General features: G+C 37.3%; 1 protein-coding gene across 1 annotated transcript in view; it reads left to right on the top strand.

The window, feature by feature from the left end:
• The first annotated feature begins 6,591 nt into the window (after positions 1–6,591).
• The window catches only part of Set (NAP domain-containing protein SET), a 28,522-nt gene continuing 21,383 nt past the window's right edge, over positions 6,592–13,730 (top strand). The window contains exons 1-2 of the mRNA XM_045742043.2: positions 6,592–6,991; positions 13,477–13,589. Of these exons, the coding sequence (XP_045597999.1) occupies positions 6,731–6,991; positions 13,477–13,589 (374 nt within the window). The 5' untranslated portion in view covers positions 6,592–6,730. The remainder of the gene's footprint in view (positions 6,992–13,476; positions 13,590–13,730) is intronic.

Here is a 13,730-nt window from a genome sequence, read left to right as displayed (position 1 = left end):
CTTCCTCCCTCCCCCCTCTCCATCTCCTTAAGAAATTGCCATTATTTTTAATTTGTTGGTAGAAGGATTTTTAAAGCATTAATAACTTGAGATTATATGACTTTGAAAATACATCCTTTAAAATCTAATATTGAAAATAATGGCAATTTCTAGCAAGTTGAAGCAAATTGTGATGTTACATCTCTTTTTAAAAATCATGGCTGCATATCTGTTTTAAGAGAACTTCAGTGTATTGCCACTTCCATCCACATCATTTAGAGTAGCAGTTAAATAAAAATTCAGCTCCCCAAAATATTTCCAGGTTAACAGCCTGGGTAACTGGGTTAAACTATAATATGCATTTGCATAGATTATTGCACTCTGGTTATTTCTTTGTAACTAATTTTTGTCTTCGTTTCCTAACAATTTGAAAAAAGCTTGTCAATGAGAGTTTTGGGCAATGAAACACTTATATTAATTACTGCACCTGTAAACTTGTAATGATGGTGGGAGGGTATCATTTGACCATTGTTTACTGCTGCAAAAAAATGTGTCCGTTGTACAGTATAATGCAAAACTAGAACATTCATGTAAACAAGTTTTTTTTATATAAACTCTCCAGCTATAGTACAATAGAGTAATCCCTTGTTGTAAGCAGAGGTCTCTTATCTATCTTTTGTAATGCACCTTCCCTTTGCAGCAAAATGGCTCTTGCATAACCTTAGTCCACACACCATTAGTGCAACATTAGTGCTACATAATGAAACTTCTGATTCATATATTTCTATACCTTTTCCTCAAACCCAAGTTTTTACTCATCACATTAAACTCGTGCACAGCTGTTTCAGGCTGAGATCTCATTCAGAGTAAAGTAAAAATGTTTGGTCTAATAGGTCCCATCTTTAAACACTTGCTACTCTTTTACATCTGTTTCCTGTACCAAATCATTCTGTGTATCATATAAAGTTAGATCTAATAGTTCCCACTTTCATCATTTTAGTTGATCTTTCCATTATTGGTCCTTGAATTGCACTTTACATACTGTATAAGCTGAATCAGATGTCCATCTTGTTCCCTCTTATGTAGCGTCCTTACTTTAGAAAGTTTGCTTAATGTATGTATTTCATATGTTACTGTGCAGTTAATTGTCAAACTGATACTAGATTTTCATGGTGATAGGTATTGTCATTTAAATGAGTCAAGTTTTTGTAATGACATTATGTGTTTTGTGGTTTGTAAATTACAAATACCCAGTATATTGTTTGTGGTGACAAATTATTAGAAAATGCTGCTGCAGACTTGTTGTGGATCAAGAACAGTTTTCTTACTTATATCTGTAGTTGGGTTGATGGACTTTTAGACCAGGTATTTTATTGGGATGGCTTTTATCTTAGGATGAGAAAATAGCATTATTTTCCTCAAAGCTGATAATGCTGTAGCCGTTCCTAAAATGCTGTGTATTGTGACACTTAAGGTTGTCATTCACAACCACTAGTGATTGACTAAGAATTAGCTAGAATTTTAGAACATCCTGAAGTGTTCTTGATCACAGCTGCTAGTGAAAAATTTCAAAGAGCTAATTTTCCATGTTGATGGAGAGAAAGCACAGCATACTTTTTATTTGTCAATTGACTACTACCAAGATGTAGGCCACAAGAGTTTGCAGCTAAACTTTTAATGAAATGCCAGGTGTATATAATTATATCATGATCCCTTGGGTAGCAGGTGTTTATGATACTGTAATGATACCTCTTCCCTCAGTGGACGATGAGTCTTTCCCAGTAACTCAGGTGGTTGTACTCTGTGAACTGATAAATGGGATGATACAATGTGGCCTATACTTCTTGACAAGTATAATCATTCATGAAATATAGTTTTTGAGTGAAATGGCTGGGAACCAAAATCTAGTTTTAAGTCTCCTTATAATAATGTAGTTATATTGGTTACACAAAAACAAGTGACAATTAGAAATATTCTTTATACTTTATTAGATATCAGCCCATGAAATTGAAATACAGTATTTGAATCTAAGCTGATATGCCTTGGTAGTACAACACATCAGTGAATTTTAGAAACTTACCAATCAAAAACTAATAAAAAAAATTAAAAAATGAAGTCTCAGCATTCCACCTTTGTCATTACATCATCAGTGTTTACCAGTGTTTATGGCACGGTGAGGTTAGGAATTTTACACATCATGCTATATTGATTTTTATTCTATAATTATTTCTTATTTATTTGGATGGATGTACTGTATTGTATTTCCTTTGTATATTTTTGTATATTTCTTATGTGAATGTTAAATTTGATCTCACCTGAAATTAATATCTTTGTTTTTTGGCATTTACCCCATGTGCAAATATTGTTAAATAAGGATTTTACTTGTTTTCTCCTCAGAGAATCCTTAGGGGCTGCAGAGATGTCCCATTATGTGAAGTCCAAGTATTTATTCTTCTAAGCCTGCTTATTTTCCATCTCATTTGTAGTGTACAGAGCTATATTGGTGGAGTATTAACAAGTATACTTTGTTATTGTGACATAAATCAACCTGCTGACGAGTCTAGTGTTATATAGTGTTTTCAGATTATATTTTACAAATGTTCCAATAAGGACATTAAATCTTTATTCACATTTATTTTATTATATATAAGGTTTTAGTCATGATTTAGTTTATTTCTGCAGCTTCCTAAGAAACATAGTTTCTGGTTTCATTCGCTGTGTGTATCTTCTCTATTTTTACACCTCCCGCGTTTTGCGATTGTTAAGTTTTAAGATGTTTGAACTATTCGTGATGTGTAAATCACAAAATGTAAATAAGGAATAAAATATTAGTATGTTATAATTTGTCAATTTAACCTTCAAGTTTAATGTTTTGTTGTAAACGTGGTTCATAATGTGAGAGATTTGTTCACGTTTCTTTTTTATAACTATCACAAATGCTCCGGTATTTAATTCAAACTGATCTACTTACAAAATGTTTAGCTAATTATTCCCAGTTTGCTAACTGTAGGCAGTGCATGCAGGAGATTTCAGCATTTCCACCGCCACCCTTTGGGGTATGTAAAGAGGAATTAAAATTGTATACAACTGGCTCGATTAACAAACTCATGAGGTCACAGTTATGTTCATTTGATAAACTATGAAGATGCTTTTCATTTATATTAACATGTTATATAACTTGACCAAAATTTGAAGCATTGTTCTTGAACCCTTTGTAGACCTTAATATTTTGTACTGTAAATTTTTCTACCACCACTCAGAGGATGAGTATGAGGTATATAATGTATGAACTAAATTAAAATCCTTTACCCCACCTGAAAACAATAATAGAAAAAGTCATGGCAAGATCCTCAAAAGATGAAAAAAATGCGAGATACAGGTAACTGATGAAAAAACAAATAATGACTGAGGATTTTACATCAGTGTTCACACTGACAAAAATTATGCTACATTCCAATACCCACTTATAAAGCAGAGGAAAATGAGTTGAAAGATTAACACTACAGGTGCGAATGAAATTTGGTACAATGCAATTAAGGAGATGGCCAATCGTTTACACCACTGAATCTCTTATTCAGAAAATTATTAGACCAAGGGAAACTAACCCCCAAGATTGAAAAATGTGAAAACACCACTCCTTTCTTTAAGGAAGGCAGAACAAATATAAAAAAAACTACAGACCAATCAGCCTAACATACTACATCTAATGGAGACAGTTCTAAAGGAAGAAATTATTCATTGTATTTCAGTTTGCAATCTTGTAAAAGCAATTCATACTACAGTACCTGCATAACAAACCTACTCACAATTGGTAAGAAGACTGGCAAATGCATGTAAGACTTTTCGTGTGTGGTACAAGGCACTCCACTGCTACCACATACAAATACTACCTTGCAGCAGATTAAAAATAAATTATCACGGAGTAGTGGCCTGTCAGTCATTGAAAGATTTTCAGAAAGTATAGGAGCTACAGAAAAAAATATTCAGTTGTAAAAATTCCTTGCGTGTCTACCTGGGCTTTGTATGCACAAGCAGAGATTTTACATTGAAAAAGTCGTAACTGCACTGGAAAAGGTTTAATGTAAAGCAACGAAAGTTGTTCCAGAATAAAGTAAAATCTTGTATGAGGAAAGGTTGAAGGTTTCAAGAAGATATACTATATAAATGGCTAATCTCATCAAGATCTTTTAACTCAACAAATTGGAAGATATTAATCCAAAGCATTTCTTTAACAGTTAATGTACCTTGCCGAAGGGTGCTACAGCTTGAAGCTCAACAAGCTACTGTGTACGACATTAAAGATGCAAGGTTTTTTTCATTCACAAGGTAATAAACATGTGGATTCGTTAAATATCCAAAGCCATAACTAGTAAAACAATGTTTCAGGTTAAAATTTTGCTGAAATAAAAATGCTTAGGTATAATGAGGGTACCTTAGGCAAGCTGTAAGTTTCTTATTCCCATCAACGCTACTAGAGAGAGATCGATCTTGAGACAAGTACTGTAAAGGTTAATAATGGTCCTCTTATGACTATTCCCTTTGCTGATTACTAATACAATAAATACTTATTTATACAACGGAGAGAAATAATAATAGCTGCTTTCAATAATGACCTCCATCAAGCACATTTTCCATTGGCCTCCTTCAGCTTGTAGGACTTTGGGAAAGGGAAACATCAATGACTCGCTTGCATATTGTTATGCTATGCTGGTTCTTGTGATAACTTTAGCTATGGTGCTATGTGATAGCTTTAGCTATGGGCACCTGACAGCTGAGTGGACAACGCTTCAGATTCGTAGTCCTGCGGTTCCGGGTTCGATCCCCGGAAGAGGCGGAGACAAATGGGCAAAAAGTTTCTTTCACCCTGATGCCCCTGTTACCTACAAGTAAATAGGTAACTGGGAGTTAGACAGCTGCTACGGGCTGCTTCCTGGGGGTGTGTAACAAAAAGGCTTGGTCGAGGACCGGGCCGCGGGGACGCTAAGCCCCGAAATCATTTCAAGATAACCTCAAGATGGTTCCAATCAACTCCCTTATCATGTGCCAATAGTACACTACTTAGTGCAGGATGTAATATTTCTCGTTTTTGTGGATATTCACCTTGTACAGGCTTATCCAGGTCCCAACTAAGCCAACCACTAGCCCTCCCCCAGGATGCAACGCATAACAGTTGCCTAACTCTTGGGTATCTAATTACTGATTGGTGAACAGCGGCATCAGATGTGAGTTCCCCTTGAGCCAACTACTAACTTTTCTCAGGATGCAACTGACAATAGTTACCTACTGACAATAGTTACCTATGAACAAATCCACAAGGGCCGTGACCAGGGTTCGAACCTATGTCCGAGAGGATCCCAGACGCTGCCTTGTTCCCTTGCCCTTGTATATTTGTTCATTTGATGCATCACGCTATTGTGATTTCTGTGTGTGATTTCTGATTTCACCTATGTACTGCTAGGTGAAAAGGAAACGTCTCCAACCATTTCTGTCCCTCCAGAGAATCGAACCGTCAACTATCTTATGAGACCCTTCATGGGTGGTGTTGTATGTATCCATATCAAGAAAAGCCATAGAACCGCCTACCCGCTGAAGCCGGAAAACATTACTGCAGTTAAAAATCCATGAGCAGGATAAAATAATCAGAAAAACGTGGGAACTTTTGACAAGCTACCGACTTTGTCTTCGTTGAGGCCACCAGAGAGATTACGGTCCTCAAATAAATTGTGATAAATTACCGCCAGAGGTTAGTATACAAGAGGAACAAGAGGCTTAAGGAAATTCTCCCAGTTAAGGGCAAGGCTGTTCGTGTGATCACCCATCCAGTTACTGGCCAGACCCAATGGTGCATAATGTGACTGAAAGAATGACATACATTAGTCATTGTGCCATACTGGATAGAACAAGCCATGGTGTGGAACAGCAACCACGACAGGTATAGAGCGGCATCCTAGACAGGTGTGGAGTGCCACCCACGACAGGTGTAGAACACCAATCACGACAGATGGAGCACCACCCACAAGAGGTGTGGGGTACCACCAACGACAGGTATGCAGTACCACCCATGACAGATGTAGAGCACCATACAAGACTGTGAAGAGCACCATACAAAACTGTGCGGAGCACCACTCGTGACAGGTATGAAGCACCAACCAACACTGGTGTGGAGCATCACCCACGGCAGTGTGGAGCACCAACCAACCACTACTGGTGTGGAGCACCACCGACGACAAGTGGAGCACCAACGAAGACAGATGTGGAGCACCAACCAATCACCACTGGTGTGGAGCACCAACCAACCACCACTGGTGTGGAGCACCACCGACGACAAGTGGAGCACCAACGAAGACAGATGTGGAGCACCAACGAAGACAGATGTGGAGCACCGACCAAGGCAGGTGTGTGGAGCACTAACCAAGACAAGTGTGAAGCACCACACATGACAGATATGGACCACATGCAACACCGTCAATACAACATTTCAAACCCTAAGTTTTCCCGCCACCAGAAAGTAGAATGAATCCTGTCCTAGCCAGCGTACACCCTGGCCTATGATTGGCTGGTGTAGGAGCGCGAAGGCCGATGATTGGCAGAGGTACCGGGGAGCATTGTCAGTGGCCGGGACGAGGACCAATGAGCGTGGAGGACGGCCCTGGCGTCCATTTTGGCCGGGAAGCTGTGTTGTGTTTACAGTGTTGTTGGCATACCCTCGTGCAACTCCGGCGACGCTGGGGCCTTTACTCTCGTCCACAAAATGTCAGAATCGGGCGCCTCTCCGGCCAAAATAAAAAAGCTAGACCCGGCAGAGGAAGTGAACGAATCGCGGGAATACGACCCAGAGACCCAAAAAGCGCTGGAGGAAATAGACTCGTGTCAGAATGAGATTGATCAGCTCAACGAAAAAGCCAGTGAGGAAATCTTGAAGGTAGAACAGAAGTACAACAAACTAAGAAAACCCAACTTCGAGAACCGGAGCAAAATCATCCAGAGGATCCCTAACTTCTGGGTGACGGCTGTATCCTTTTTTGTGACCTCGTGTCCCCAACGCCGCCGCCTCCACATATTTATACAATTGTCATTCATAAATTCTTTGAAAGTTGCCGGTGTGGCACGGGGAGGTGTGGTTGTTGTGTGTCACACCTGAGTGTGGCGGCAGCTTGTCATTTAACTGACCATATTTGTTGTAGTACCATGTTATAGGGTTAAGGGGCACAGGTGGGGGTCGGGGAACGGCTAAATTAACACAAATAGTGTCAAAATTTGAATTTCTGGGATATATTTCTGAAAATAATAAATATAAATAAACACATTTATATATTTTAGATCACACAAGTTGACAATTTTAGATAATGGCTAATATTTGTTTTTATTAAATTCTGAAAAGGATGTGTGTGTGGGGGGGTATTATTTTAATATAAATAAATTTGTGGTAATAGAAGAGAAAGTTCTCCAACCCCTGATCAGGAATACCTGATCAACAAGGCTGCGATTCATACGTCAGGCTGCGAGCAGCCGTGTCCAATAGCCTGCCTGACCAGACCAACTGGGAGGCTGGGTCAGAGACTGGGCTGCAGGGCCATTGATCCCTGGAAGCTACAGAAGGTAGGCTGGGTTAGGGTGCATTATGGTAGGTACCACACACCAATTTGTCTCTGGCATCCATGCTTATTGGTTATCTGGTACTGTAGTCTGGGCCAAATTTTAGTGTGAGATGTTAATTTACATTTACTTGTATGTGCAGTAGATAATGGCATGTCTACTGCACATACAAGTAAAGCTTGTTTTTGTGCTGTTTTACGGACAAATATAATTGTATAATTTAATTTTCTTTACAAATTGGACTATACCCAACACACACGAATTTGTAGTATTCTAAGGAATTTTTTTGTATTCAAGTTGGCATGAACACAGAAACCGAGAGAATACCTAACTAGCACACACAAGCAGAGGACACCAAACATTTTGGTATGCAATACAGTACACGTAAAGGTGCGCTTATTAGATACAAGCCCATACACGTTAGACCTTTGGATAGGAACGTACATATGGCACTGTATTGATTCATATAAGCACATGGTATGCTGAGCAATATCGATGCAGATGCAAGCTTTTTTTTTTTTTTTTTTACCCAGACCTAATAAAACTGTGGATGTTATATCTGAGTTTACCTGGAGTGGGTTGCCGGTGTTCTACTTCCCATGCCCAGTCTGGGGTCAGGCTTGTTGTGTGGTAACTTGATTTAAAAGACTTAATAATACTGTCATAATTTTTTATAAGTACAGTAAAGGTAGGTACACTATAATTTTATATATAGTCACTAATATATAGAATATATCAGTCCCTTGGTTGGTACCTTAGTTCATTTGTTTATTTAAAACACTGATGAAAATGTTATTTTCAACAAAGAGTTGATGAAAATAAAATTTTCAACACATTATTTTTTATTTTTAAACAATTGAGCAATCAGAAATTCAGGAATTTGTTTAGTTTAAATTTCCTTAGCTATGCAGTGCCATTTCCTATGTACTTGAATTGTAGAAGTAGCAGCTGGTACTGTTCTTAAGAGTACAGCATATTGTAAATATCAGCATTGTAAGAATTAATGATGGATATCGGTACATGTTTCCCTATTTCCAACTTTCTCCTCTCGGCTAACTTCACTTTTTCTGAGCGTTTTGTTAAGGTTAAGTTTGGAGTGAGTTGGAAATGGCACTTTGTCATCAGAATCCAAAAAGGTCCCCAGAGTCAACACAATGATGTCACACACACTGCACACAGTATGTATGAAACATGTCTATAATTTTTGTTAGGTTTGTTTAACCACTGTACTCTGCTCTGAGAGTTTTGCTATTTTTTTTAATTAGGCTATATATAAATGTTTTATAATGTTTTCATCACTGTTTTGAAATGAAAATGGTGGAGTTTGGAAACATTTTAACATTAAATTTACCTGAACATTTATAAAAGCAACTATGTCCTGACAATTGCACTATGAAGTTTTTTCAAAACCAGGTTCGCAGTACCGTGGTTAATGAGTTAATGGCATAGGATAGCATAACTTTGGTAATTTTTATACCTTTTTCTATTTTGTGAAATTTGGTTGTCAGATGAGGATGAATCTAGCAGTTGTGCAATTCATCCAAGAAATTTTGTTAAATATAAATACTGCACACTAGGTGGCCCCCACCATTCAACTGTTATAATCACAACAAATAAGAATGTCCATATCAGTTGCTGATGTAGCACTATGTATTTTAATTTAAATAGAGAATTCAGATCACTGATCTTGATTGCTCTGTATATTCAAAATTTTGTGCAGTTGAGAGGCTTGAGCCCAGTAGGTCCTTGTTGTATCTTCAGTTCCCCATATATTGTGGGGAAAACTGACTCGTGGGATTTATTGATTTATTTTAATACAATTATTAATTTAATGAATTCTAATTTATCATTTATATTTAATTTATTATTTATATATACTTTATATATTAATTTATTTATGTTTATTTAGATAGCAGACTGTATGATTTAAATTCCCACAGATCGTTTCCTACACAAGCTGGGGGGGTTTATTATTTATATTATCTATCAATCAAAATGAATAGATTGGTAGGCATTTACTACAATGTTACTAGGGTTAAACTACAAATTAGTTAATGAAAATGTAAGCCTTATCTGACTAAAGACTTAAATATTCTGGAATTGATGTAGAGAAAGTGGGTAGCCAGTCAGTCACGTGCTCACCTAGTTGTGCTTGTGGGGGTTGAGCTCTGGCTCTTTGGTCATGCTTATGGTCCCCTGTCTCTTGTCTTTGGGTAATGTCATATTAATAACTTCACTTCTCAATTTACCTGCGGTTGAATTTTACACTGTAAATTTTGCCACATACATAAATTATTTAGTTATATGTATAATAATAATAATCTGTAATAGAGAGATGAGATTATTGCTCACCCTTGGATTTATTGTTTATATATGGCATAACCATAACAGTAAAATTACACAATGAAATAAGAGCTCTACAAATCATTTAGTATACTGTACGGATATAAGGCCTTCCCTGGTAAAGCTGGTGTCGATTTGTGCTGTCTTAACTACTCAACAATAACTTGGTATGTACAGGTACAGAGGAGCCTCGATTAACAAATTTAATCCGTTTCGGCATCAAGTTCGCCATGTGAAACGCTCGTCTTGTGAAACAAATTTGCCCATTTAAAATAATGGAAATAAAATTACAGGGGTACCTCAGTTTTCATAATTAATCCGTTCCCAGAGACGGTATGAAAACCGAAGCAAACATTCCCATAAAAGATAATGTAAATTGAATTAATCCGTTCCACACTCCCAAATATATTAAGTAAAAAATACGTTTTATACAGAATAATACTCTTAGGTACCTTAAGGTATCACCATTTGCAGATGACACTAGGATTTTTATAAGAGTAAACAACATAGAGCACAGCAAACCTCCAATCAGGTGTAAACCAGGTCTTTCAATGGGGTACAGAAAATAATAATATGGTATTTAATGAAGATAAGTTCCAGCTCTTGCATTACAGAAAAAATGAAAATATAAAAGCAGAAACCACGTACAAAACGCAGTCAAATCATAACATCGAACGAAAAAGCAATGTAAAGGATCTGGGTGTACTCATGTCGGAAGACCTTACCTCTAAAGAACACAATAAAGTAGCCGTCACAACTGCAAGAAAAATGACTGGTTGGATAATAAGAACTTTTCAAACTAGAGATGCTATACCAATGATGATACTCGTCAAGATGCTAATGCTCTCTAGAGTGGAATACACAATGATTGGAGAGCATGCAGAGATCCTTTACTGCTAGAATCCACTTGGTAAAACATCTAAACTATTGGGACCAACTAAAATGCCTAAATCTGTATTCTCTTGAGTGCAGACGGGAGAGATACATAATAATTTACATGTGGAAAATAGTAGAGGGGCTGGTCCCAAACCTGCACACAGAAATAACACCACACGAGACCAAAAGGCTAATACCTTTTACCAGGCTGTGGGGATGCTAAGCCACGAAAACACTTCAAGGTAATCTTGCCTATATTGAGGATGAAGAGTCGTTGCTGGCTTGAGGGAGACGATTGGGAAGGTGGGGAGAAGGATAAGGGTTATGGTGTGGAAGGAGAATCCACCTCTGAGTCAGGTGCTTTCCTTCTTCAAATCTACAGTAATCATTTTTTCTTCCTCTTGACAACACTATCTTTAGCAGGCAGCTTCTTTGGCAACATTGTGCATTACAAATTGTAGTAACAATCACAAATAAATGCAGAGGGATGCTTGTCCTGCGCGATAAAACAACTGTCGTCGGAGGTGTCCGAGAATTTGCGGGAACACTAGGAAGCACTACGTAGTTTTCTCGTTAATCGAACGGAAGCTCATCAATCTAGGAAAATTTTCTGCCCGTGGCTCGCTCACTACCTGAAATGTTTGTAGATGGGACTGCCCGTCGCACGAGGTACTAGAGATGACAACATGACACGTTTGAACTGTCCAGGGTTAAAATGACTACTTTCTCTCCCTCACGTGTCCGACATCTTCTTCAGAATGGTTTTATAAACAAGTGGGAAGAAGGTTTATATTTAATCTATTTTAGTACTAATAATTAAGTTTGCTCAAGGGAAATGTTTTTATGATGTTTACAGTCTAGAGACATGTTTTAAGATGAATTCCCAATATTGTTAGCTGGTGAATTTAATTAATGGTGACATATAGCAATGATATCCTTATTTTCTTCCAAGGAAAATTCCACTGCAATCTTGTTTTCATTGAATAAAGAATATAGGGTGGTTAATTTGTTAGTAGTAAATCAGCAGCAATATTATCTGCCTAATATTATTAGGCTCAAGGTAAGATAGTTGTATTGAAAGTTAGTAAGTGGTGTCTGTTTTTCCGACATATAACAACGGCATATATCGACGGCTTGACTTGCTTCACAAGTCGAGCCTGGCCTCTGGCCGGGCTTGGGGAGAACAACAACTCCCAGAACCCCATCAAGCAGGTATATTCTACCATGGAAATATCAGTTCATCTTTAAAGTTACCTTGACCTGGTTGACCAGACCTCCTGGTTGGTGGTCTGATCAACCAGGCTGTTATTCGCTGCTTCTAACTGTCTGATATATGAATTGCAGACCAATTAATTAGGTGTATTTTAGAGGCGTGTATCAAGTTCCCTTTTAAACATAAGAGGTTAGCTAGTTATGCTCCTTATGTTGGGTTTTGCTATGGTCACTTTTGAAATGATATTTTCTTTCATTTGTTTTCCTGAATTAAGTTTCTGATAAGCTAAAGGCTAAATTAAGTTTCTTGTACTATAGTGCAAAGTTGGCTGTAAAATGTTTATTGGTACCCATAGATGACCTTCAGGATGCAACTCAGAATAGTTGTGTCTCTGAGATTTCTATTTACTGCTAGGTGAAGTGAGGCATCAATGGAATGATACCTGTCTAGAAGCCTCTGTCCTGCCATAAGAATCCATCTTTTGTCCTTTGGGTTATGAACGAACTGCACTTTGTACCCTGAGGGGCATCATTCTTCACACACAACTGATGCTTTTATGATAATAAATTCTAATAATAATTTTTTTAGGTTTGGTTAAGCTTATATTGTACAGTACTTGCTTGTACTGTATATATAAAATTATCCTGATTGATTTAACAGCACATCTTTTGTATAAGTGAACAAGAAATACAGAATGCATATTGTGTTTGTGTGGAAAAATTTAATGACAGTCCAGTATTGATATTGTACTTGACCAGCACATTAGTCTCAAGTTTGAAACCTTATTTCATCACATAGAATATATTTATTGTCAATTCTTCAGGGGTCTTGTAGTACAGTGGTAAAAGTCCTTGATTCACAGTTGATCTCGGATTCGATCCTCGGCCGAAACAAAAATGTTGGGCGCACATCCATTCACCAGATGCCTTTGTTCATCTAGGAGTAAATATGTATCTGGAAGTTAGGCATCTGTTGTGGGTTGTACAACATCTCTTCCCTGGGAGAGAGAGATGTTGGTCCATAAGCTTAACCTCAAGAAGCTTAAGTACAGGCTTCCTGTCCCCAACAATAGGAATTATACATTATACTGTAATCTCAAGCTGTACTTTGTTGTATTCCTGTCTGGTCAATAATGATAGCTACACAACTGTGGGTGTAGGAAATGACATCCACTTAGGATAAGCTCCAATGGGTCTGCCTAATAACTGGGTAAGTGAACATTGAACATCCTTTATACCTAAGGTATTAAAGGACTGAGGTTTGAGATATTGCAACAGTAAACTGAGTTGCTAATTGGTTGGAAGGTATTTTTTTGTAATTACAAATTTGGTCTATTGGAATTAAATTTCAGCAAGATTTTAAGTTTTGTAATTATTATTATCGAAACTGAATAATTAAAATAGACTTGTATAGTATTTATATTTGTTTTGCCTGATGTATTTCAAGAATTTTCCTTAACTTTTGTGCAGTTTGTCAACCACCCTCAGATTTCTGCTATTCTCGAAGAGGAGGAAGAAGAATGTCTACATTACTTGACCAAACTAGATGTAGAGGAGTTTGATGATATTAAGTCAGGCTACAGGTGGGTCAAGAATATTTACTGTATGTAGCTTAAGATTAGCTTATTATATTACTACTGTGAATGTTTGATTCTTTTATTATGAAGCCTTAATTTCCAGGATGTAATTTTTCCATCTTTTGGGTATTTTGTTGTACAAAATAT

This window comes from Procambarus clarkii, chromosome 40 (assembly GCF_040958095.1).
Source record: "Procambarus clarkii isolate CNS0578487 chromosome 40, FALCON_Pclarkii_2.0, whole genome shotgun sequence".
Classification (NCBI taxonomy): Eukaryota; Metazoa; Arthropoda; class Malacostraca; order Decapoda; family Cambaridae; genus Procambarus; species Procambarus clarkii.
Note: the sequence above shows the minus strand (reverse complement) of the source record. Positions and strands in the feature narration are given on the sequence as shown.